Source organism: Rhinatrema bivittatum, chromosome 5 (genome assembly GCF_901001135.1).
Source record: "Rhinatrema bivittatum chromosome 5, aRhiBiv1.1, whole genome shotgun sequence".
Taxonomy (NCBI): domain Eukaryota; kingdom Metazoa; phylum Chordata; class Amphibia; order Gymnophiona; family Rhinatrematidae; genus Rhinatrema; species Rhinatrema bivittatum.
In genome coordinates, this window is record NC_042619.1 from 356340879 (window position 1) to 356366570 (window position 25692).

The following is a 25692-nucleotide window of genomic DNA, read 5'->3' on the forward strand; positions in this document are numbered from 1 at the left end:
TGAAACTTTCCTTTAAATATCACTTTAAGACTCAAAGAGGCTGATATTCAAAAGATCTAGAAGGGGGGTCAGCATTTTTTTTTTTAAACCCACATTGATCACCAAATCTCTTTCAAACGCTCCACCACCAGGTTCCATTTTTTCAAACTGCCTGAGGAGCTTGCAGGAGGAGGATAATGAGGTGTCGTGGGCCAGAAAGGAGCCGCAGCCATTGGTGGCTTCTACAAAGCAATAGTGGAAGAGCCGCAGTCAAAGTTAATCTTTGGTGGGGGGAAACATGGGGGAGAAAGAAAATCCGAGGCTGCCGGTGCTGTTCATGGGTAAGGTGTAAAAAACTAAGGGGCTTGAGGTGGCAGCGTTCACCGAGGGAACGTGAGGCGGAGAGCAGGCTGGGCTGGCAGTGGCAATGTGGAGGTGTGGAGGCCCACAAAATTATGGCCTTTGATGGCAGTGGAGCTTGAGTGGAGTGGGGAGGGAAACAGCATCCGTGAGCATTAATTTCAGGCTCCCGGTCCCTGCTTTTCACCTTTTTCTCAAGTAGCAGGCACATGAGAACATCTGGCTCCCTACTCTATACTCTCCTTCTCAGCCAGCAAGTGAAAGGACTGTGACGGCTTGGCATCTGCATCACCAGGCTACATGGTGCCAACTGTAATGGGTTTTGGGGTGGGGTTTTTGGGGGATTTTTTTTGTTTTTTTGCAATGTGGGCATGCTCATGGAACCCAAACAAACATATTGCGACCCCCATTTGCGGTTAGGTTTGCCAACCAACTGGTATTTGACTGGCTTGGCCAGTTGCCTTAAAAAGGGAGACTGACAGAACCAGAAAACCAGCCTATATAGCTGCCAGTTTTCTGCCAACCGTTGGCCTCCCCTACTGTTTTGCCTGCCCCAAGAATCTTGGTTTGTAATTGGGGGGGCCACTCTTAGCCCAATGTGGATGGCGGCTACAACAGAATAAGCTTATAAGCACGCATGGACCAAGGACAGAGTCAGCACGTGCTCTTATCCCAGGATCCTGCATCCTACCAGGAGGCGGTGATACCACCATGGGGGCCTGGGAGAGAACATGCTAATTCCATCCCACGTGCCTTGATAAGCTAATTCTGCCGCAGATGCCACACAGATGGGCTTAACGTGGCCCCAAATTATCAAATAAAAGTTCAACAGGGTTGAGATGATGGGCCTGCATCATGGCATTACTGTCAGAGGGAGGTGGCATGGCATTGATGTCAGTGTTAGAAGGGAGGGAGAGCATGTGGCTGATTTTTTGAGTCCTATTTGGGGCCATAATACACAGTTTGGGAAATGCTGACTTAGAGGGTGGAGACTATGGAAGGAAAAGAGAGGGAGGAGAAAAAGGAGGGAGAAAGGAAAAGAGAAAATAAGAGAAACATGGAAAAGTCAGTCAAACACAAGAAAATAGAACAGAAGAGATGGAAAACACTAAAGAGCAAAAGATAGAGGAAGGATAGAGCAAATAGCTGGAGAAACCAAAAAGTGACCGAGCAGATATAAAGAGATAAAAACACGTAAAGATAAATTATTTAGATTTTCATATGCGCGGGCCCCCTGGTCTCCCACTAGATGGCCCCAGATCCCTGTCCTGATATTACAACTAGAGGGACAGACAATTTTCTGCAGCTCCTCTCTCTGAGGTTGTCTGTGATGGTCTGAGCCTTTTCCAGACATGGAAGGCGGGGGGGGGGGGGGGGAGGGAGGGATGGGGGTTCAGGCCTTAGAGCGGGTGCTCATCTTCCGTTGCCTTTTGAGGAGAGAGGCGTTATTTGTATTGCTCTGCTAAGTCAGGGCCTTCCAACCCTGATGTGGTATTTTTTTTCTTTTGAAGGAGACCCCGGACAGTGCACTCCCTGCCTGTGAGGATCCTGCCTCCTCCTTATGAAAGACAGACTCTAGTAAGGTTTATGACTGGTGTGAAGTCCTGGTCCTGTCTCGATGAAGGACAAATCCCCTGATCGGGAGGACCAGGTAACTGATGACCCGCTAGCCCTTTTCCAAGTAAAAGAAGGAGCTGCGGTGATAGCACCATGCCAGATTGAGTTTTTACTTCTTTTTTGGTTGGGAAGCTGGGCTGTGAGAGCTGGTTTCCTGCTTACGTCAGACTTTTCCTTCAGAGAAGTCACATCCATCGGGCGTTTTGAGGACACAAGCGGGGTGAAGAGGACTGAACTCTGAGGACTCAGGTAGGATTTTCTGGGACTGTGGGGGGGGGGGGATCCCCTCACCCACAGGATTTTCCTTACCCATTGGGGCAATGTATGCACTCAGCCCAGGCACCTGAAAGGACGCACACACCAGAGAGTCGGTAATCTGTGTAACCCCAGCTGTAATTTGACACAAGTATTTATCGACTGGACATGGATTTTTACTTCTGAAAAATTCAGTAAAGTGTCCAGCCTGACTGTCCCTGCCAGTGCAGCCTCACAGACGTATGAAAGAGAGGGATAGTGATACACACACCGAAAGGAAAGGCATTCACTGCCTGGGCCAAGAAGGGCTGCCCTTACCCCCGCAGAAAAGAACCCACACCTTGGAGGAAAGGAAGAGGGGAAGTGAAGACAGCTTCATATAATAAATTCTTGTGTCCCCTTTAGAAACCACAAAATCCATGAAGAAAGGGAATGGAAGCAGTGCACGCAGATCTATCTAATGCATATTCCTTGGGGATAATCCTGAATATCTGACTGGCTGGTTGCGTCCCGAGGATTGGGTTGACAACCTGCCACAATTCCGGCGGAGGCATTCGGAACAAGTTCGAAATAACATAAGGGTATTTCTTTGGGATTCCCATTAACACCACCACCTTACAGTAGTCTAGGTGTGTGGTAATGAGAGAGAACGGATAAATACTAATCAAAGCCTTTGCCAGAAAAGATTTCAGCCGATGCTATCGAGGAGTTCTTCCCAGATCATGGACCTGGGATTTACCTGGCTATTTCTAAATCCTTATCAATGAAGGAGTCCATATTCAGTAGGCCTGAAAGAAACTTTGCAACACAAGGAGCCCAGCCTTCGCGCCTGTTCACGGCGCAGCACCTGCACACGAGTGGCCATGCGGAGATCAGAGCTCGCCGATTTATAAACCGAGCAGCAGGTGCTGGAGCAGTGCTGAAAGGCGCAAGCTGCGGGTTAGCTTACGCTTCCCAGCGCTCGTCTTATCAGCTCGGCGCCGGAAGCACGGGGAGTGGGTAAAAGCGTTACAGCCACCCGGCTCCTGCGGGGGGGTTTTTTTTGGGGGGGTCCGGGGCTGGGGATGACGAGCGATTGAGGTCGTGTGTGTGGGTGGCGAGGAGGAGAGCAACGAGGCTCGGAAAATAAATTGAAATGAGGAAGGAGGGGGCTGCCAGCAATCTGCAACCCTCCCCCCCCCCCATCCTAAAAGAAAACGTTGCCATCTTCGGTGGGGGTATTGAGGGCATGGGAGCTGCTCGGCCTGGCAAAGTTGTTTAAAACATATTGGAGAGAAAGGCAAGAATCAGGCCCCAGGCCTATAAGCAATATATTCTTTTTTTTAGGTTTTACAGCGAGGCATACATTAACAGCTGTGTACAATTCTGGTCGCCGCATCTCAAAAAAGATATAGTTGTGATGGAGAAGGTACAGAGAAGGGCAACCAAAATGATAAAGGGGATGGAACAGCTCCCCTATGAGGAAAGGCTGAAGAGATTAGGGCTGTTCAGCTTGGAGAAGAGACGGCTGAGGGGGGACATGATAGAGGTCTTTAAAATCATGAGAGGTCTAGAATGAGTAGATGTGAATCGGTTATTTACACTTTCGAATAATAGAAGGACTAGGGGGCACTCCATGAAGTTAGCAAGTAACACATTTAAGACTAATCTGAGAACATTCTTTTTCACTCAATGCACAATAAAGCTCTGGAATTTGTTGCCAGAGGATGTGGTTAGTGCAGTTAGTGTAGCTGGGTTCAAAAAAGGTTTGGATAAGTTCTTGGAGGAGAAGTCCATTAACAGCTATTAATCAAGTTTACTTAGGGAATAGCCACTGCTATTAATTGCATCAGTAGCATGGGATCTTCTTAGTGTTTGGGTAATTGCCAGGTTCTTGTGGCCTGGATTGGCCTCTGTTGGAAACAGGATGCTGGGCTTGATGGACCCTTGGTCTGACCCAGCATGGCAATTTCTTATGTTCTTATGTTCTTAACCAGAGATCTTGGAAGACATTCAGTAAAGTAGCAAGTCATCTGGCCACACAAGCCCAGATAACTTTATATCCTGCACTCTGAGGTAAACATTCAGTCACTGGCGGGACTTGGAGGGATATTCAGCGGTGTGGCACCCCACGCCCTTCCTCTGCCACCGGGCTTCCTGTTACCCAGGGAAACCCGTGAGAGGGGCGGAGCACCGCAGGGTCGTGCCCCCCCCCCCCCCCCCCGTCAGCACGAAAGGACCGCGGAAGGCCCCGCACCGCCCGTTTCTCGGATTTTTTGTTAGCGCTGCCATTGGCGTCGGCGCCGAAAGAGAAGCACGGCGGCAGAGTTCAGTTTAGACTTGGGCAGCCGTGGCGACGCTCGGGCGCCTGGAAACGTTTGGCACGGGAAGGCAGCTGCCTAGGAAGCCTGTGCCTAAATCCGGGCCCGCGTCGTGGGATGCTGGCGGATGTGCTTGCGACCCCAGGCTGGTCGCCGTCGGAGCCAGGACGCTGGGGGGGGGGGGGGGGGCTTGATTAACTTTGCTCTGACCCCAGTATGGCATTTCTTATGTTCCCTATGCATTCCTCTCCCCTTCTGTATCTTTTTCTTTTCAGCCTCTCCTTTGCCGCTTTTCTGCCCCCCCCCCTCCCCCCCAGTTATATTTGAATACCGCCTTCCTTAGATATAATCCAACCCACAGTGGTTCACAAAATAGAAAGACAATGCAATAAATAGCAATACATTATAAACATAACATATCAGAAATCCCATATAAATCAAAATACACATCAAATGTACAAATGCATCAAAAATGCAGCATACATTAACAGCAGAAGTTCTCAATTTTGCCTCCCCGCCTCCTCCAGCATTTGCCTACCATGTTGGTCTGCCTCCTGTTCTGTCTTTTCCTCCTCCTTGTGTCTCTTTGCCCTCTTCTGATCATATTCTACCTCTGCTTCTTTCTCTGCTGACTTTCTTTTCGTCACCTTTTCCTCTATCCCTTCTGCCTGGGGCTGGATTAGAACCCCACTGAGACATCATGCCATGTGCCCCTGGCACGTCTGTAACTTCCAGCACAGTCACAGAAACAGAGAATACGACGGCAAATCATTTCTCAGTTATTCACCAGTTTCAGACCTGGTGCAATGATGAATCTTTAGGAAGAAACCGTGATCTCCAGACACAATATTTTGACTCAGATTAGAAAGGTATTTGCAAACCAAACTGTAAATGTTATTCAACTGAACTAAATATCATCAAGATTTTTTGAACAAGAAATAAATGTAATCTAGCTATTTCAACCAGCTCCTCCTACTTCTTAACATTATTATTTCTTTCTGGAAATTAATTTTTACTCTTCCCCTCTAACTTGATTGTTAGTTTGGAAAGTAAAATAAAGGGTTTGTTTACTTTTAATTGAAAAAAAAAAAAAAAAAAAGACATATGTTACTACTCCTTGTAGTTTTAGATCTGGTCTGAACTTCAGCTTCTATACCCAACAAATGCTTCATGAGTTATTTTTCACTGAATATTATGAAGTTCAACTGAGCAGATTTTTGAAACATTACTCACATGTAAGCAAGAGAGAGAATAAACAGTCCAAAGACGACAACTATCATGATGGCGAATGCTTTCGTGTAAGCTGAAAAACATAGTTGCACAAAGACACTGTAAAAACCACAGTCAGAATTTCAGGCAGCTATCTTCCTGTATAAGGTCACTTCCCAAATCTTAACACATTCAGTCCCCAGGTCTTCTCCAACCCCAGCACCCTGCCCGTATACACTATATGATCTGCTCCCAACAATACGGCCCTGGTTAAAATGCCCATTGACACGGGAGATAAAGCGCCATTAGCTTAGAAATGGTAAATGACAAGACAGTATCCAAAAAAACATTTATTCAAAAATATTTAAATACAATAAATATGTATGACCAAACACTGAATAAACTGCTTGTGGCAAAAAAACCCCCAAAAAAACAAAACACAAAACTTCAACGATGTATTCAAAGTTCATCTTGGCTAGTCAACGGAGACCACCCCAATGTATTGCCTGTGTGATCCTTCCACCAGGAGCTAAGTGTGCTGCCAGCTCAAACTAATTAAAGAATATATATATATCAAAATTGGGAATAAAACCAAATGCCTGACTCTTCTGCGCACTGGCAAGAACAGGTTATGCTCCCATGCTCTGAAAATTATTCGTTTTTACAAATTCTCGCTTTACCGAAACTCATGTGCACTTAAATTATTGTTCACCTAGAATTAGGCTAATATGGCCACTAAGGTCAATTTTTCTTTTTAATTTTTAGCAAAAGCATTCAACAATGGAAAAAAATACTGCTCTCTTCTAGGGAATATCCCCCCCAAAAAATGTGTGAATCTCCTGATGGGCAGGTAAGGGAATGGTCATTAGAGGGAAATCAACCTTCACCTGGGACAATATAATCCTCTTGCCCTGTCTCATATGATGAACATTTTTCATATCACTCGTGGCACATATTTACCACTAATATCTTACATTTGTAAAAGCATTACACATTGGCACAAAGGCTGTATGATCAGTTAGTGGCATATGACAAACTACTGCCTCCTTCATTTGGCAATCATTATCCATTTTATGACATCATCATCAAGCTTCCTTCACCCCTAATTCTTATACTAGTTTCATGAAGCATGACCATTGCAGTCAGATTTGTTGGGTGACCCGGTAATATTTTAGAACTGCCATCAGTAGGGTGGCTAGAAGCATCACCCATCTTCCTATGGGACATTGAGCAGAATGACCTAAAATGGGCACATCAATTTTTACAGCAATATCACGTGACACAAATATATCTTTTGTTGAACAAATATCTAGTGTTTAGACTGAGGATAATTTCCTAATAGATTCCCTCTTTGCACTCAGTGATGACCACAATAGGGTATCACCTTGGCTCTGTTTACTTATCTATTAATAGGGCTGGATATGCCCCTACTATGCCCTTAGACAGAGTAATGCGAGGCAAGGGGTTTTGCCAAAAATCAGAGTGCAACAGGAAGAGTCCCAGTTCTGGGGTGCCTTCAAAATATGGCACCCTTGGCTCTTGCCTATGCCGTCTACAACTAAATTTGGCCCTGTATTGATATTTCACATTAGATCATTCAGATTTCACGCCTGCAGTTTGACTTCTGAATATTTGCAACAAACTGGTACAATTGATAAGATGCAGGAGGCGAAGCCTCTATACAGTCCACTTACACGGCACCGCTTTGTTGTAGCACTTGTTTTTAAAGAAACAGCATCCATATGATACGCACTTCAATCTCGAGATGTTTGTTAGACAGAGTTCATACAGAGGAGGCTCGCAAACTGCCCAGAGAGAGAAAAAGAGAATTTTCTAAATGGCAGCAAATAAACTTTGGAATAAGGAATGCAACACTGAATTGATTTCCCCCCATGGTAAAAAAAAGAATTACATCTTCGTGCAATGGGGCAAAGCTAGTACTGGGTCAGCGCTCTCAGGGCTGACCCAAGCAAGGCGTCAACCCTCTTTAACAAATCCGGTATGAATGTCTTCCGTCGATGCTAAAATGTTAAGCAGAAGACAATACGCCCACAAGAGGGAGCTCTATTACAACTGAAGCATCTTGTAATATTTGAGCAACAATACCCAAACAAAACAAGGGAAACTCATTTACAAGCACATGTAAATAAAACACAATATGTGAACTCGGGACAGCGACTTTTATATTCACTCAAAATCATTTACATCGCCTTCACTCTCTTTTTCAGATTTCATTACACTCTGGTAAAAAAAATAATGAAAATTCACTTCCTTCCTCAGTACCCATCCGTCTGTCCGAACAAACGTGAATGTCCACATACAGCATTAGCCTTTAGCATCTTACCCAAATTTTAACGAGTCCACCACAGAAATAAAGGTCAACAAACAAGTTGCAGGTGATGCGCTTTCACTGGCCTAACTTAATACATTAGAGACTGGTTTTTGAGAGCTGTGCAGAATGAGGCAAAGATGATGCTGGCAGAATATACATTTGCGGTTCTACTACAACAGCAGTGATTGTTGTCAAAGCAGTGAACGCATGGAGTAACTGATGTCTATAGCTTTATTTACTTAAGATGGTGCACAATGTAGTGCAACGGAAAATCTAAGTGCCCTTCTGCACAGGAATTCCTCAATTCACCCGTTTCACGTGTCTAAACTCATTAAGCAGCTTCATGCCCTACACATTGACTGCTTTTTGCTTCGGGCACACAATTAAGGCCTGCTTTCTGCAAAGCTCTAAGCCAGCGATGGTGAAACTCCAGTCCTCGAGTGCCACAAACTGGCCAGGCTTTCAGGACATCCACAATGAATATTGCATGAGAAGGATTTGCATGCACTGCCTCCATTGTATTGCAAATCTATTTCATGCATATTCATTGTGGATATCCTGAAAGCCTGGCCTGCTTGTGGCATTGAGGATTGGCGTTCGCTATCACGGCTCTAAGCTGTGCAAAAGATTATGCACAGAAGTAAACTCCACAGGGGCATAAACAAAAATCTGCCAAATAATCAGAGCAGTTTTAAACCTCTATGAGACCCTGGGTAAACCTCACTAGGATGGGCCCCTCCCCACGCCTCACCATATAAAATGTTTTGCGCAACTTAGACGATGCTTGTTAAGACCTAAAGAAGATAATATGGCATGTTAGTCAGCTATCTTATTTTATCTGCTCTTCTTTTTTATTTACCATTTTATTCTTTAATTTTTAAGGCTTTGGGTCCTGGGCAAGTGCCCCATTTGTCCTACGATAAAACAACCCAGCAAATAATCCAGAATATCTTGCTATATCATTAGGGGGGGGGGGGGGGGGGGGGAAGAGCCACAGACAGAGCATCTCCAGGAATGGAGCCACTTGCCTAGCCCAAGAATTTCGCAGAATTGGGGGCCCTCGGTGAAGAAATGTTATTGAGAAGTTATTTTCTTGGATTTACCTGCAAAGTTGCCAAGAAAAGGTACTGATCTTTTCTTTAAGGGATGAGGTAGCATAGAGGACTCAACCATACTGTAGAAATGCAGAGTAAATGCACCTGAAAAATATAACACACAGTTACAAACTGTTGAATTCCTCATAAAAGTTTGTTTGTTAGGAGCATGGCAAATTAGAAAAACTATTCCCAGCAGAATGGAGGAAAAAAAAAACACATTACAGTATGTTGACACAATAACAAGAGCCTGGAAGGACACGGAAAGAAATGCAATTTTTTAAATCAGATATTCTTCTTTTATTTTACTTTTCTGGTTAATTTAGTGCGGATGAAAGGTGCCAGATTGAGAGAATGAAAACCAAAGCTTTCAACGTACCCAGAAAACAGTTACAGCACAGGCAAATGGCAGTGCAGGGCATAGTTGCTTACCTGTAACAAGTGTTCTCTGAGGGCAGCAGAATGTGCGTCAGATGGATCCTAGCATGGAAGTTGGGCTTCAAAGTTTCGAGAAGTTTTGAACATGGCCCTGCTGGGTAAGTGTAGCCTACTATACCTGCATGCGTGCACATGGGGTGCACCTTCAGTCCATGATTTAGCTTTCCTGGGGGGAAAAAATCAATTCCAAAGGGAGGTGGACAGAATTTGAGAGAACGGACAATCCTGCTGTCTTCAGAGAAACACTTTTTATGGTTAAGTAACTCTGCTTTCTCCCAAGAAAAGCAGGATGACAGACCTCAAATATGAGGAATCCGAGACTACAGACTGCCCTGGACAAATAAAGGGTGGGGACAGGGACCATAAAACAGTGCCAATGGCAAAACTTTTTTGTGGCAACAAGCCATTTTCCAATTTTGTGAGGGTTTTTTTTTTTCCTCTATGGGGGCAGCATGGAATCAAATTACCAGGCCCTAGGAGGGATCAAGTTGGGTACTATACCTCGAAGAGACTCTTCAGGACAGACTGGCCAAACCTACTGTCACATTGGGAGTCTTCGTCCGAGCCACAGTGTTATGTGAATGCGTGGTGAGACCTCCACGTCGTAGCCTTGAATATCTTTTCCATGGAGGCCGATCTCAACTCAGGGTGCGTGCGCAGCATCACCCTGTGGTGAAAAACGTATAAGGTGATACGTCACTGGAGCCTGGAGCTCAATGACTCTGCATGCCGAAGTGACTGCCACCAAAAATATGACCTTACAAGTTGGGTGCTTCAGCTCACGGCAATCTCAACGGGAGCCTGCATCAACTGGGTTAATACCACATTAAGGTCCCATTACACAGCCTGAGGCTTGATGGGAGGCTTCAAGTGAAAAGTCCCACATAAAATGGACAACAAAAGGGTTTACCTTCATGGTAATGGTAAGCATCAGTTGCACTAAGATGAAACCTGAGTTGGTCCTAAGACACGACCTGGAAAATGTCGACGGTAATCAAGCAGTTTTAGTGTGACGTCAGAGAAAGAATATAGGGGCTTTTTCTCACACCAAAAGGCAAACTTCCTGCACTTCAAACCTCAGGACTTCCTCATGGTATTTATCCTGGAAACCTGAAGAATATGAGACACATCCTCAGAAAGATTCAGGGGTTGTTGAGCTATCCTCACATCATCCAGGCAGTAAAGGCCAGGGAGCCCATGTTGGAATGGCACAACAGCCCCCCCAATCTTGAGTGATGAGAGTTGGGGAATTCCCCAGTCTGAATGGATCTCTAACAGACATCTCCCGCAGGAGTAGAAATGAAATATGTCTTAGCTAACAGAGAGCTACAAGAATCATAGTTTGTCTGTCTCAGTTTCAATAAAACCTTTTCCACTAGAGGAATTGGCAGAAAAGCATACAGTAGGACACTGACCCCTAATTCACAGCAGAAGCATTGGAGACTTATTTTCCTTGTGTCCCTCATCTGGAACAGAAAAGCAGAACTTTTCTGTTCAGCAGGGACACAAACATATCTGCCATGGATGTGCCCCATTTGCAAAATATCCGGTTTGCTACACAGCCCCCTTGGTCCAGGGACCATTTGTGAGGTTCCATGAACAGACTCTATGTCAGCCAGAATATTCTCTTCACCTGCCAGGTACTTGGCTCTGAGGACCATACCTTGAGAAATGGCTCAGTTTCAAATTTGGACAGTCTCCTGTCCCTTTTCTTCCCTGTTTGTTGCCAGAGAACATTGCTACATGCTTGTCTGTCTGAAGGTTACCCTTGTCTGTCTGAACAAGGATAACCTTGTTGGTTAACTGATCCCTGAAAGCCTTTAGCGTGTATTTTACTGCCTTTAGCTCTAGGAAATTGATCTGATGAAGCTTTTCCTGAAAAGACTAAAGATCCTAGGTGCAGAGTCCCTCTACATATGCTCCTCATCCCCTGTTGGATGCATCATGGTTAGGACAATTTGTACTGGAGGTACTTGGAAGGGTATTCCCCTGGCCAGATTAGAATGAATTAGCCACCAGGACAGAGCATCCTGGTAGATGCTGTCCTGAAGATCTTGAGCGACCCAATCACACTGCAATCTGAGAGTCTCTTGGGCCTCTCTCATATGAAGATGTGCCAAGGGAGTAACATGGTCTGTTGATGCCAAGAGACCCAATAGCATTAACATAGCCCATGATGATGCCTGCTGACAGGTTCATAGCTTCTTTGCTGTGGATATCAATGCGGTAAACCTGTCTCGTGGGAAGAAGATTCTCACCTGAATTGTATCTAGCAGCATGATTATAAATTCCAATTGAGATGACAAGCTCAAGTGTAACAGAATAGTTTATGATGAACCCTAGCAAATTCTCACTATTCAGTAGCCCCAACCTTGAGATGTGCTCTTGACCAGCCAATCAGCCAGGTACAGAAACACGTGCACCCCCAATTTTCATAGACGTGCCTTCACCACCACCACAAGACGGCATTGATATTTGAAGTGGTGTTTTCTTACTATGAATCTGAAATATCATCTGTGATCTGGAAATATTTCTATATGGGTGTGAGTATCCTTCAGATCTAGAGAACTTAGCCAGTACCCTTTCCAAGAAAGTTAATCAGGATGCCTAGGGAAACCATCTTGAACTTTTCTCTCTTCAGGTACTTGTTCAAAGCCCTTAGGTCTGGGATGGGATGATGTTCCCCCTGTAGTCTTAGGGATTGGGAAGTATTTGGAGTAAAATCCTCACTTTCTTTCCTTTGGTGAAATGGACTTGACCACATTGGCCTCTAAGAGGTAGAAGAACTCTTTTTGCAGCAGTTCCTGATGCTGAGACATCGACCAAGTGGAAATTTGGAGGGACATCCAATAAATGCAATCTGTATTCTCTTCAAATTATGCTGAGGACCCAAATGTCTTAAGTTATTCTGGCCATATATAGGGAACGCTTTAATGTGTGGTTATGTACGGTAACCATATATGAAATAACCACCATGTGATTATGCCTTTTTATGGCTGCCATCTTTATTCTCAAAATAATTTTTCTTTTTTTCATATCTTTAATTTATATCTAATCCCTGATTTCCACTCTCCCCAGCAGTCAACCGACTCCCATGTAACACACACGCTTCTTCAAATCAATACTTATCTATCTTTGTAATGTGGGTCAAAGCCTACCCAACTGCTGTTGTCTCTCACTTGAGTTGAAGCCGCCTGTCCGACATCGGTCGTGTTTCGACAATTCTTGTCTGCTTCAGGGACCTTGGAGAGTTTCTACATTAGCCATCTTTAAGTTTCAAGGGCTCTGAAAAACACTTATATTTTCTTTTAGAATAATTCTTGCACGTGATGCCTCTCCCGCTACACAGAAGTCGGTTGACCGCTAGGGAGAGTGGAAATCAGGGATTAGATATTTATTTATTTAAGGTTTTTATATATCAACATTCATGATACAATCACATCATGCTGGTTTACATTAAAACAGTGGTGCATAGAAAGATATAAATTAATTAAAGATATAATTAATTAACGATATAAAGATATAATTAAAGATATAAATTAATTAAAGATTTGAAAAAAAAGAAAAATTATTTTGAGAATAAAGACAGCAGCCATAAAAAGGCATAATCACATAGTGGTTATTTCATATATATGGCTACCGCACATAACCACACATTAGGGAGTTCTCTATATATGGTTAGTAGTTGATGATTTTTCAAGGTGGGAACAGAGGTTTTGACTGTTGGTAGTTAAGTTATTCTGGGCCAATGGTTTATGTAAAACTTTAGCCTCTCTCCAATATGAAGGCCCTCTGGCATGATATTGGGATCCTGGGTTTTGGCTGGGATGCTGGCTAAAGTTTTAGGTTTCTCTGTCGCCTAGTGTGACATAAACATGATCTGCACAGTGACACTTGATGTTCATTTCTCTCCAGGAACTGGCATTGGAGCCCTTCCACTGGGTTCCAGCATGGATTCCAGCAGGTGCAGGACATCCATCTGAAGAGACACCAATGCAGATGATGCTAATGCACTACTGTTGTGCATCTTATGAGCAAGGATTTCTGGGATCTTCCAGCTCCTCCTCAAAATTTGCTGTTGCCAACATGTCCTGAGAGGCAGAAAGAGAGGCCACAACTTTCTGGGACACCGGAGATGTATTTGGTGGCTGACATCTGGACCCTTAGAGACTGTCACAATTCCCAGGAATGCCTTAAGGATTAGCTCTCTTCCCCATGGGAATGCTTTTGGGGATTCAAGGCTGCTGGCAGAATGACCCTACTTCCTGCATCGCATATTGATGGAGACCGATGTCTTTGCTTCTTGGCCTTCAGCAAATCACATTATCTGAGCTCCTCAGTACTTGTAGTGACAGAACCCTTTTCTTTCTTTGGGTGGGAGGAGGCAAATTATAGCCTGTGTCCCTAGTCATATTGATGCTCAACTTCCAGGGGAATAGATGTCTTCATGAAGTAGATGCACTGCCATTGGTCAGTGCAGTCTTTGGATCCGTTGATGTTGATGCCTCCAATGCCAATAGCCAAACTTACAGTACTCAAAATGTTTTTCGATGAGGTCAAGCCAGAAACATCACTATCTAGCAGCATAATTGCACAAAGGGGACTCCTCCAGATGGTGTGGTCAGCCCCCAGGTAAAGGACACATGTATTATAGAAATCCATGAAAGACATAAATAACCCTTTCACACACTTTTCAAAGCTGCTGGCTTTTTTCTCCTTCTGGGGCTTTAATCAGCAAATTAACACAGCAAAATAAAATGACTCCATGTAGGAGTAAAATCGTGACTAATACCAACTTGATGTACTGATCCTGGTGTACCACATGGCTGCCAAAAAATAAGAAAACAATTTACAAAAACACTCGACAACCTACCTAAAGATGACTAAAAGGGTAAGAGAAGATCACAGGGCCCCATGAATAACAAATTCTGCACTCCTGGAAAACAAAGATTCCCTAACAGCAAGAGAGAGAAAACATCCGTGACCGGTGGCCTCTGCTGAAAAGATGAGACTGAAGGGGCCCCATTTGGATACACAGCAGTTTGTCACTAGAAATTCTGAAATCAAATGATGTCATCCTACTTGTTAAAACTAACATCCTGCTTGTCCTCGGAGAAACATTGATACTGTCCTGCCAGCTTGCTATCACCCTGCTCTGGAGGGATTACCTCTATAGGTGGGAGGAAAATTCGGTCTCCATGCCTATGCAATTTTTGGCCTCTCTGCTGAGATTGCTAACAATTAGTGCCAAATTGTAATGGTTGGAATGAGGAGTTTTTTTTGTTTTTTGTGGGGATTTTTGGGTTTTTTTAGTGATGTAGACACCTGTCTAAAGAGAATCAGCTGAAACTACGAGCTCACTGCGCATAGGGCTATTACACGGTACTGACTTTTGGTCACTCCTTTCAGCTAGACTTGAAGCAGTACCAAAGGTAAAAGTCTTTGAAACTATGGGCCCATTTCCTTTGCTCACCTCCACCTCACTGAAGAATTTAACATGGCTGAAAAAGAGCCAGGTGCAGGCACTGGGCAGTTAATAGGTTTAGTTTTAATTTTGGAAAAGCGTAAAATAAAATCCATGCTTCATCATCTGACAACAGAAGTCAAAATAAAAATCCTCTGTGATGCGCTACCAATTTCTTATCCAAGAGTTTTCACTAGATCTTCTCTACCCGCTAGGTCACTCTTTGCTTTCAGAAAATAATTTATCATCCAGTAGCACATCAAAGACAGAGGCCAATTAAAATAATGTGAACAACATTTTGTTCTAATTTTAATTTAAATGATCATAAGTCCTTGATACTAATGTACAGTGTAATAATATATTAAATATTTTGATATAAAAATAATATAACGCATCATGCTCACCATCAGTCTTTTTACGGCATGCTTCAGAGAGTGTCTGCTTCTCTTCTCTGCAGGAGCTATCCTAGAGGCCTGAACACTTCTGACTAGACCTAGGAGGAACTGAGCACGCTAACAAAGCTCTGGACGTTGTAAAAGGCCTTTGATGTATGGTATTTTTTCCTCTGAAAGGTGTCTAGCACTACCTAATAGTGATCAGATTTCCGACAAAAATCTTACAAGGCAACTTTCTAACATGGATTGGCAAATTCTCTAAATATAAGCTAAGCTGCAAAACATAACCCACTCCTCTTCTTATAGTCTTCTTCCATCGGGCAATGCAATCACATTGTTGGGGGTCTATCCTAACTGATTCACTATTCTTGTTCCACCAAAAGCTTCAAAATTCAGAATGCAGAAATGCTGCAACAAATGGACAATAAACACGGGAACTAGATTTTGGGGGCAATTTTCAGATGTCCTGAATTGCTGCAAAGTCTGTGGATGCTATTTACCTACCGTCTTTGCACCAATTTTCACAGTGAAAGTAGACACTCCTTTCAGTTTGAAACTTGCCTCAGAATACTTTGTCATTTGCCCCTGCTTTTTCCATGGAAAATAACATATGTAGATTTGAAAACATTATCCATGCAACTCTTTTTTTTTTTTTTTACCTTTCATGACCTACAACCCCTACCCGCAACCTCACGAATACTTCCTCCTAATGCAAGTGGAACCCCACGCATACTTTAAGGTATGGGCAAATTTCCGGAAAAATCTTTTACTCAGTTAAATTGGTGCTTACCTGGATACATGGCTTTTGAAAACTGCCCTCTTTTTACCTCATATATTTCTACTTACTGTTAGCATCACAGGAATTCAGCAGGACAAACATTGCCGTTAAAAGTATGCATTCCTTCATTTCAAATCAGTGCGAGCCCAGGGGTTACTGAGTAACCAACTGGATTCCTACTCTAAAGAAGCTGATGCCAGAAAGCCAGACGAGAACTCAGTGATGCCACTGTGACATCATAATCATAACTGTGGAAGACCTAGGACTCCTGCAAGCCCAGCTACAAGCAAATATTTTCACAAGAAGCTGAACCAGGTGATTTTCTGTTGGCATTCAAACCACTGCCTTCACAAATACATCACCACTGACAATGCAAACTCCTTATCTATTCTTGTTTTTCTCACTGGTAAGTTGGTTTCTTGGTACTTCCAAAGAAGCCTGTGAAGCCAAAACAAAGGTTTTCTGGGCTAATTTACTAAAATGCACTAAAAAACACAATGCCACACACTCATTATGCTAGTCGCTATTAAAGGTCAATATTCAATAACCTGGTAGGCAGAGAAGTTTTCTGGATAAAATGACTCGGTTAACTTTAGTGAACATTCAGCAGAACTAATCTGGTTAGGTGCTCACTGCATATAAGTCAGCTAAAGTTACTCAGATAAAGTTATCAGGTAACTTTGCCGCTCACCGGCTTACTGAATATTTAAAAAAACAAAACCTTGCTGCCGAGCAGTGGCTGATCCCGCCCTATTCACCCCCTAATATCTTTTAATATTGTAGAGTGGGTCAAGTGGTGCCTTCCCAATATCTTAAAAACTGTCAAGCTGTCCTGCTCCCCAATCCTTAAAATGTGATCATAAATCCCCGCGCCCACCACAGAAACCCCCAAAATGTCCCCAAAGCAAAGCAAATACTCCACCAAATACCAATGCCAATAGCTGACGGTTACAAGCACTTAGTATTAATTGATTCACCTCCCTCTCATGTGATGCAGCCAATTCCCATTCAGAAATTCTGTAAGGAGCGTGAATTTGCTGCCTACCTATCAGTGAGTACTGACTGCGGATTGGTCTCTTCCTCGTCAGTTAAGAAGTCCAAGCCCATGTCTTTCTATATGTTCTGTGATTTTGATATTTAGAACACTTTCCACTATTTTTCCTAGCACTGAAGTCAGGCTAACTGGTCTGTAGTTTTCCTGATCACCCCTAGAGCCCTTTTTAAATATTGGGGTTACATTAGCCACCTTCCAGTCTTCAGGTACAATGGATGATTTTAATGATAGATTACAAGTTTTTATTAATAGATCTGAAATTTCATTTTTTAGTTCCTTCAGCACCCTGGGGTGTATACCATCCGGTCCAGGTGATTTACTACTCTTCAGTTTGTCAATAAGGCCTACCACATCTAGGTTCACCGTGATCTTGTTCAGTCCATCTGAATCATTACCCATGAAAACCTTCTCAGTCTGTGTGCATGTTTGTGAATCCTGAACTTTTAAAGTGCCAAAGCTATGCTGCTTTCCTGGGCCCTTTTAACATCAGTGAAGGAAAGTATAATGTATTATCATTGTAACCATTATGTTTGCTATGTCTATATGCAAAACTAAGCATATAATAAACCTATTACTGGGATCTGAATATGTGCAGACTCAAAGCTATGTTTTATGAATTCCAATTAACAAACTTCAATGAGGCTGAAGTGAGCTCTCAAGGGATAAATCTGTGATATATTCAGGTGAAGTAGGCCTAAAGTACACAGCGTGGTGCCAGCATGAGCAGAGGCGAGGCACTAGCCACAGGTATGACCTGGTTACTCTTGGGAGTTGACCTCTCTAAACCTGCAGTGAGGCTCCCTGTGAGGGATAGTTGCAGGTAGTAGTAGTCATAAAGATTTCTGAGCCTGTTCTGAAACACCTGCCAATATTACCACAAAAGCAAACTGGAAAATCATTCACAAATTCACAAGGAAACCCTATCTAAAGATCTGCAGCTCTTGCCATAGCTAATGAGGGGGTCTGTGTGTCATCCATCAGGAAAAAACTGAATGGGAATGGTCTTCATGGGAGAATAGCTAGGAAGAAACCACTGCTCTCTTAAAAGAATGTTGCTGTCTGCCTCAGGTTCACTAAAGAAGTTTTTAGTCACAATAACAAACATTTTGTTTGGTAAAAACCAAACATTGCCTTCTAAAGTGAGAACCTCAACCCAACTGTTAGGCATAGTGGTGGAAGTATCATTGTGTAGAGCTGTTTTGCTGCACCAGGACCTGGATTGGCTTGACATCATTGATAGAACTATGAATTCCGCTTTATATCAGAAAATTTTAGAGAATGTCAGGCCATCTATCCATGAGTAGAAACTTAACTAAAAGTGGGTCATGCAGCATGACAATGACCCTAAATATTCACATAAATAGAATAGCTGAAGAAAAGGAGAATTTGTGTTTTGGACTGGCCAAGTCAAAGTTCTGATCTAAACCCTATTGAAATGTTGTGGCAAGATCTGAAGTGCAAGGAACTGAAACAGCTTTATATGAAGAATAGCCCCAAAATTCCTCAAAGGTGATGTGAGAGACTGAGCAACAGGTACATAAATGTTTAGTTCAAATTATTGCTGCTCCAAGAGGTTCTACCAGTTACTAAATCAATGGTTCACGTACTTTTTCACCCAAGGATACTTATTCTTGAAACTTTCTGTTGAATAAATAATCAAAATGTTGAGATTACTTACCTGATAATCTCCTTTTCCTTAGTGTAGACAGATGGACTCAGAACGAATGGGTATAGTATCCGCGTGCTAGCGGTTGGAGACGGATCTGACGTCAGCACGGGCGTATATATACCCCCACAGGAAGCGTAGCAACTTAGTAATCTTCCTTGCAAAAGCTGTTATGGATGTGTGTACTGACGCTCAGTGAAAAGTGAAACAGGATTCCCCTGACCGATTGATAGTAGCTGGAGACCGCCAGCATTCCCAACCGGAAGGCGTTGACACCTGGTAGAGTGTACGCTCTTATGGAAACAGATGACATGGCTTACCTTGAATCGGTGAAACCCATGTACACAGGCAGCTGGGCGGGATGCTGAGTCCATCTGTCTACACTAAGGAAAAGGATATTATCAGGTAAGTAATCTCAACATTTCCTGGCGTGTAGCCAGATGGACTCAGAACGAATGGGATGTACAAAAGCTTTACTCGCAGCCTGGGCGGGAGGCTGCCTGAGGACCATGTAGTACCGCCCTCGCAAATGCTGAGTCCTCCCTAGCCTGGACATCCAGACGGTAGAACCTGGAGAAGGTATGGAGGGAGGACCATGTCGCCGCTTTACATATTTCTGCAGGCGACAGCATCCTGGATTCTGCCCAGGATGCCGCTTGTGCTCTGGTAGAATGAGCCTTGACTTATAGAGGTGGAGACTTCCCAGCCTCCACGTAAGCTGCTCTGATAACTTCTTTAATCCAGCGGGTGATGGTGGGCCGCGAGGCCGCTTCACCTTGCTTCTTCCCGCTGTGCAGGATGAACAGATGGTCCGTCTTTCGAAGTTCTTGTGTCACTTCCAGATATCTGGGCACCAATCTGCCAATGTCGAGATGGCGTAATAAACGCCCTTCTTCAGATTTCTTCAAACTCGCCGTGTTAGGCAAGGATATGGTTTGGTTAAGATGAAACTGTGAAACCACTTTCGGTAGAAAGGAGGGGAACAGTGCGAAGATGGATAGCCTCCGGAGTGATTCTGAGAAATGGATCCCGGCAGGACAGTGCTTGTAGCTCTGAGATGCGGCGTGCTGAACATACAGCCAGCAAGAACACCATCTTCAAGGTTAGAGAACGGAGAGACAGGCCCCGAAGGGGTCTGAAGGTGGATCCCGCGAGGAAATCCAAAACAAGGTTGAGGTTCCATAAGGGCACTGGCCACTTCAGTGGCAGACGAATATGCTTGACTCCTTGCAGGAAGCGAGAAACATCTGGGTGCTTGGCGATAGTCTTGCCATCCCTCCTGGGACCATAGCAAGACAGCGCAGCCACCTGGACCTTGATGGAGCTGAGGGAGAGCCCCTTCTGAAGTCCATCCTGCAGGAAATCCAACACAATAGGGATTGTGGTTGCATGTGGGTTGGTGCCATGAGTGTCGCACCATGCTTCAAATACTCTCCAGATCCTTACATAGGTGAGGGATGTGGAAAACGTGCGAGCTCGGAGGAGTGTATCTATCACGGGCTCCGAGTAACCTCTTTTCTTCAGTCTAGCCCTCTCAATGGCCAGACCGTAAGAGAGAACTGAACTGGATCCTCGTGGAGGATAGGACCTTGACGTAGAAGGCCCCGGAGAGGAGGCAGGGGAAGAGGCTCCCCTGCCAGAAGTCTTCTCATGTTTGCGTACCAGGGTCTTCTTGGCCAGTCTGGTGCCACTAGAAGAACTAGGCCCCGGTGTTTCTGAATCTTGTGGATGATGGCGCCCAGCAGAGGCCACGGAGGAAAGGCGTATAGCAGAGTCCCTGGAGGCCACGGCTGAACCAGGGCATCGATTCCGTGGGAGAACGGGTCGCGCTTGCGGCTGAAGTATCTGGGTACTTGAGCATTGGACTTGTCCGCCAGTAAATCCATGCCCGGAATCCCCCAGTGATCCACAATCATCTGGAAGGCTGTGGGTGACAGCTGCCACTCTCCCGGATTTAGACGTTCCCTGCTGAGGAAGTATGCCGTGGTGTTGTCCTTCCCGGCAATGTGGACGGCGGAAATGTCCTGAAAATTCGCCTCTGCCCAAACCATCAGTGGGGCGATCTCCAGAGATACTTGTCGGCTTCTGGTTCCGCCCTGACGGTTGATGTATGCCACCGTGGTGGTGTTGTCGGACATCACTCTGACTGCTCTGTTCTTCAGTTTGTGAGCAAATCGAAGGCATGCCAATCGGACTGCCCGAGCCTCTAGACGGTTGATGTTCCACGCTGACTCTTCTCCGCGCCACCGCCCTTGTGCGGTGAGTCCTTCGCAGTGTGCTCCCCAGCCGCTCAGGCTGGCTTCTGTGGTGAGCAGGGTCCACGTGAGGGAGGACATCCTCGACCCCTTGCTCATGTGGTCGGACTGCAGCCACCACCATAACTGTGTCCTGACTCTGGCAGGCAGAGGTAGGGGCATGGAATAGTTCCGTAGTCGAGGGCTCCAGCGAGAGAGCAGGGAGTGTTGTAGAGGTCTCATATGGGCCCTTGCCCAAGGTACCACTTCCAGGGTGGATGCCATGAGACCAAGAACCTGCAGATAATCCCAAGCTATGGGCCGACTGGCTCCCATCAAGTACTGGATACGCGTCTGAAGTTGCAACCTTCTCTTGGTAGTGAGACTGACTGTGTCCGCCTGCGTGTCGAACTGTACTCCCAGGTATTCCAGTGACTGGGAAGGCTGTAGGCAACTCTTGCTGAGGTTGATTACCCAGCCCAAGCTTTCCAGAAGGGCGATCACTCTGTCGGTTGTCCGATGACTCTCCTCTCGTGATTTCGCCCTGATCAGCCAATCGTCTAGGTAGGGATGGACCAGAATTCCTTCCCGTCTGAGTGCCGCTGCTACCACGACGACCACCTTGGTGAAGGTCCGCGGTGACGTGGCCAACCCGAAGGGTAGAGCCTGGAATTGAAAGTGGCGTCCTAGAACCTTGAAGCGTAGGTAGCGCTGATGATCCGGATGGATCGGGATATGCAGGTAGGCTTCCGACAAGTCTAATGCCGTGAGGAATTCTCCTGGCTGTACTGTGGTCTTGACAGAGCGCAGCGTTTCCATGCGAAACCTCGGGACCCGTAAATATCGATTGACGGACTTGAGGTCCAGTACAGGCCGAAAGGTGCCCCCTTTCTTGGGTACCATGAAATAAATGGAATAGTGTCCAGAATTCACTTCCCAGGCAGGTACTGGGATGATAGCGTTCAAGGACAGGAGCCTCGCCAAGGTAGCTTCCAAGGCTGCCTTCTTGTGTATGGGACATGACGATGTCCGGGGGGAGATTATGAAAGTCCAGATAATATCCCTCTCTGATAATGATGAGGACCCATTGGTCCGACGTGATCTTGACCCATCTGGGGTAGAAGAGGGTTAACCTGCCCCCTATGGCTCCGTCCCCCAGATGAATCGGCGGATTCTCATTGGGAGGTGCGGCCGGGACCTGAGCCCGGGCCTGCTCCCCTCTTGCGCTGCTTGGTCCGAAAGGACTGATTCGTGGCCTGAGGACGTGGTGCCTGGTAGCGACTCCTGTAAGGAATAAAGCGCTGTGAACTCCTGCCCCTGGAGGGCCTTGGAAAGGCGCGCTGGCCCCTTCTGAACCGATCTTCCGGCAGTCTAGGCACTGGAGAGGCGCCCCATGTGCTGGCCAGTTTATCAAGGTCGCTGCCAAATAGGAAAGCGCCCTTAAAGGGCAATCTGGTGAGGCATGTCTTTGAAGGCGCATCAGCTGACCATCTCCGGATTCAGAGCTGCCTCCTGGCGGCTACGGAGGATGAGATCCCCTTAGCTGTTGTCCGGACTAGGTCTGATGCAGCATCCGTGAGGAACGAAAGAGCTGACTCCATGTCAGCTGCTGGAGCGTTGTTCCTAACCTGTGACAAACAGGCACGCGTCACCACTGTGCAGCAGGTCGCGATCCTCAAAGATAGAGCTGCCACTTCAAAGGTCTGTTTCAGAATGGCGTCCAGTCACCGGTCATGAGGCTCCTCGAGGGCCGTCCCCCCTTCAACTGGAATGGTAGTGCGCTTGACCACAGCGCTAATCAAGGTGTCCACCTGAGGGCACACCAGTAGGTCCTGTATAACCGGTGCCAATGGGTACATGCCCGTCAGGGCCCGGCCCCCTTTAAAGGAAGCCGCTGGTGCCGCCCATTCTAAATCTATCAGTTGTTGTGCTGCTTGCAAGAAAGGAAAATGGCGGGCTGTAGGACGAAGACCTTCCAGCAGGGGGTTCTGCGCAGAGGGTACCGTAGCGCTGGGACCTGTAATATCCAACTCCGCCAGACACTGAGACACCAGGTCGGAGAGATCCTCCTTGGGGAAGAACCGCCTCATGGTTCTATATGGCTCAATCCCTGGGGGAAGTTCCCCCTCGTCCGGGAGTTCGGACTCATCCGGTGAAACCTCCTCGTCTGACTGATCTGGACTGTCCAGCGGCGGGAGGACCCGCTCACGATAAGGGCGTGAGGGTCCAGGAACAGGATCCGCAGGAGCCGCCACCGCAGCGGCAGCCGCAGCAGCCACCGCAGCAACCGCAGGGCCTGGACGGGAAGCCGTTTGCATCTGTACAAAGGCATGAATCCCCTTAAAGAGATCCACCCAGGAAATGGAAGCAGCCTCTAATCGCCGGGGTACAAGATCCCCCGGGATTCCCGATTGGTTGAGACTGCCCGCTAAATCCGGGGTAGCCCCTGGGGAACTGTCGGCAAATCGTGGCTGAGACGGGTCCTGGCCCGAGGGTCCCACGGCCTCCTCACATTGGGCACATAGGGAGTCTGGCTCTTCACTGGGCGTGGCTCTAAGCTGGCATGCAGAGCAGAGGCCAAGGGCTTTAATGCCCGAGGCAGGCGCCGCCGCCGCTGAAGACACTGATGCGTTCTGTTCCATTTGAAAGAGAAGCGGCAATAATATATGCTTAATACAACAGGCGCGCAATAATAATAATATGCGGCAGCAATATGCGCTTAATACAACAAGCGCACAAGAATAATAATATGCGGGAGCAATAGGCGCTTAATACAACAGGCGCACAATAATAATAATATGCGGCAGCAATATGTGCTTAATACAACAGGCGCACAAAAATAAAAATATGCGGCAGTAATATGCGCTTAACACAACAGGCGCTTAACCATAATAATATGCAATATGGTCTCAGCACTAGGCAGTCATGAAAACAGCTGAATTGTATGCAATATGCTCTCAGCAATATGCAGTTAACAATACACGCTTAAAGGCTTTCAATAAGTGCTCAGCAATAAGCGATTAGCAATATACGCTCAATGGTATGCAATAGGCTCTCAGCAATATGTGGGTAGCAATACACGCTCAATGGTATTCAATAGGCTTTCAGCAATAAGCGTTTAGCAAATACGCTCAAATGGCATTCAATAGGCTCTCAGCAATATGCGGTTAGCAATACACGCTCAATGGCATTCAATAGGCTTTCAGCAATAAGCGTTTAGCAATATACACTCAATGGCATTCAATAGGCTCTCAGCAATATGCGGGTAGCAATATACGCTCAATGGCATTCAATATGCTCTTAGCAATATGCGGTTAGCAATATACGCACAATGGCATTCAATATGCTCTCAACAATAGGCGGTTAGCAATATACGCTCAGTGGCATTCAATATGCTCTTAGCAATAAGGCAATATACGCACAAGGAGAAATAGAGCCGCGCCTATTACGGGCGCTCAATACCTGAACAAGGCCCACAAAATGGCGCCCTCCACGGCGTGCCACGCCGCCGATCCTATGTTCCTCGGAGACCAGAAATAAGAGATGTACGCCTTACCTGATCCTCGGCGCTTCTCGGCTGGAACCTGGGCAGTCTCCGGCTGCGGGGGGAGAGGGCAAGTACCTTCACCGCCGCGTTTGAGGATATGCACCTGCTGCCTCGTCCACGCCGGGACCGAGGCGCCTCGTATGCCTCACCCGAACCTTGCCCGGGGGCTATGTCCCTGCCGCGATTCGGCCACTGGACCGAGGACTTAGACCTCCGGGGGATCACGGAAATCACCCTGGGAAACTCTACTGGGGGAGGGACCTTAGGGTATCACCGCAGGAGTGCGGGGCTCGATGTTGTAAGAAAGTAGAAAATAGAAAGTAGATTTGGAAAACACGCTCAGCGAGCGTGCAGGCTCTCCAAACTGCTTTGGAGACGGAAATTACTAAGTTGCTACGCTTCCTGTGGGGGTATATATACGCCCGTGCTGACGTCAGATCTGTCTCCAACTGCTAGCACGCGGATACTATACCCATTCGTTCTGAGTCCATCTGGCTACACGCCAGGAAATATATCCTTTTTGTCAGAGTTATTGATTCATGAGGTTAATCTTTCTCTCTTATCAGGATTTAGATTAGAGGGTAATGATGTTTGAATATAAACTGCATTCAGAAACTTTTTCTCAGCACTGTACATGGGTAGACAGATTTCAGGATTGCTGCACCGTGTATAGCCAAGTGCTATAACCTCCACAGACAATATCACTCCCTCACAAACGTCTGCAGTTTAGGATAGACGCAGGCCTTTACACAAACTGTACACACTAGATACATTCTCTAAAGGTTCCCACCTATTTAGAATTCTGAGGTATCTATATCATTTTTCATGTCATTACAATCGGCAAAATTATTTAGCATACGAAAACGGCAAAAATAGATTTTTTTGAAAAGTAAAAAAAGGGGAAATACAGAACTTGAAAATAGATCACTGCGTTAAAACACTGCCCACTAGATAAATTTGGACACTTCAC

At 45.7% G+C, this 25692-nt stretch overlaps 1 protein-coding gene across 1 annotated transcript in view; it reads right to left on the minus strand.

Moving 5' to 3' along the window:
• Positions 1–16401, minus strand: part of TEX29 (testis expressed 29) — a 30306-nt gene extending 13905 nt beyond the window's left edge. Inside the window, exons 1-4 of the mRNA XM_029604688.1 lie at positions 16290–16401; positions 9156–9251; positions 7415–7525; positions 5745–5814 (exon numbers count right to left, since the gene is read on the minus strand). Coding sequence (XP_029460548.1) covers positions 5745–5814; positions 7415–7525; positions 9156–9251; positions 16290–16350 — 338 coding nt within the window. The 5' untranslated portion in view covers positions 16351–16401. The remainder of the gene's footprint in view (positions 1–5744; positions 5815–7414; positions 7526–9155; positions 9252–16289) is intronic.
• Between the last annotated feature and the right edge of the window lie 9291 nt (positions 16402–25692).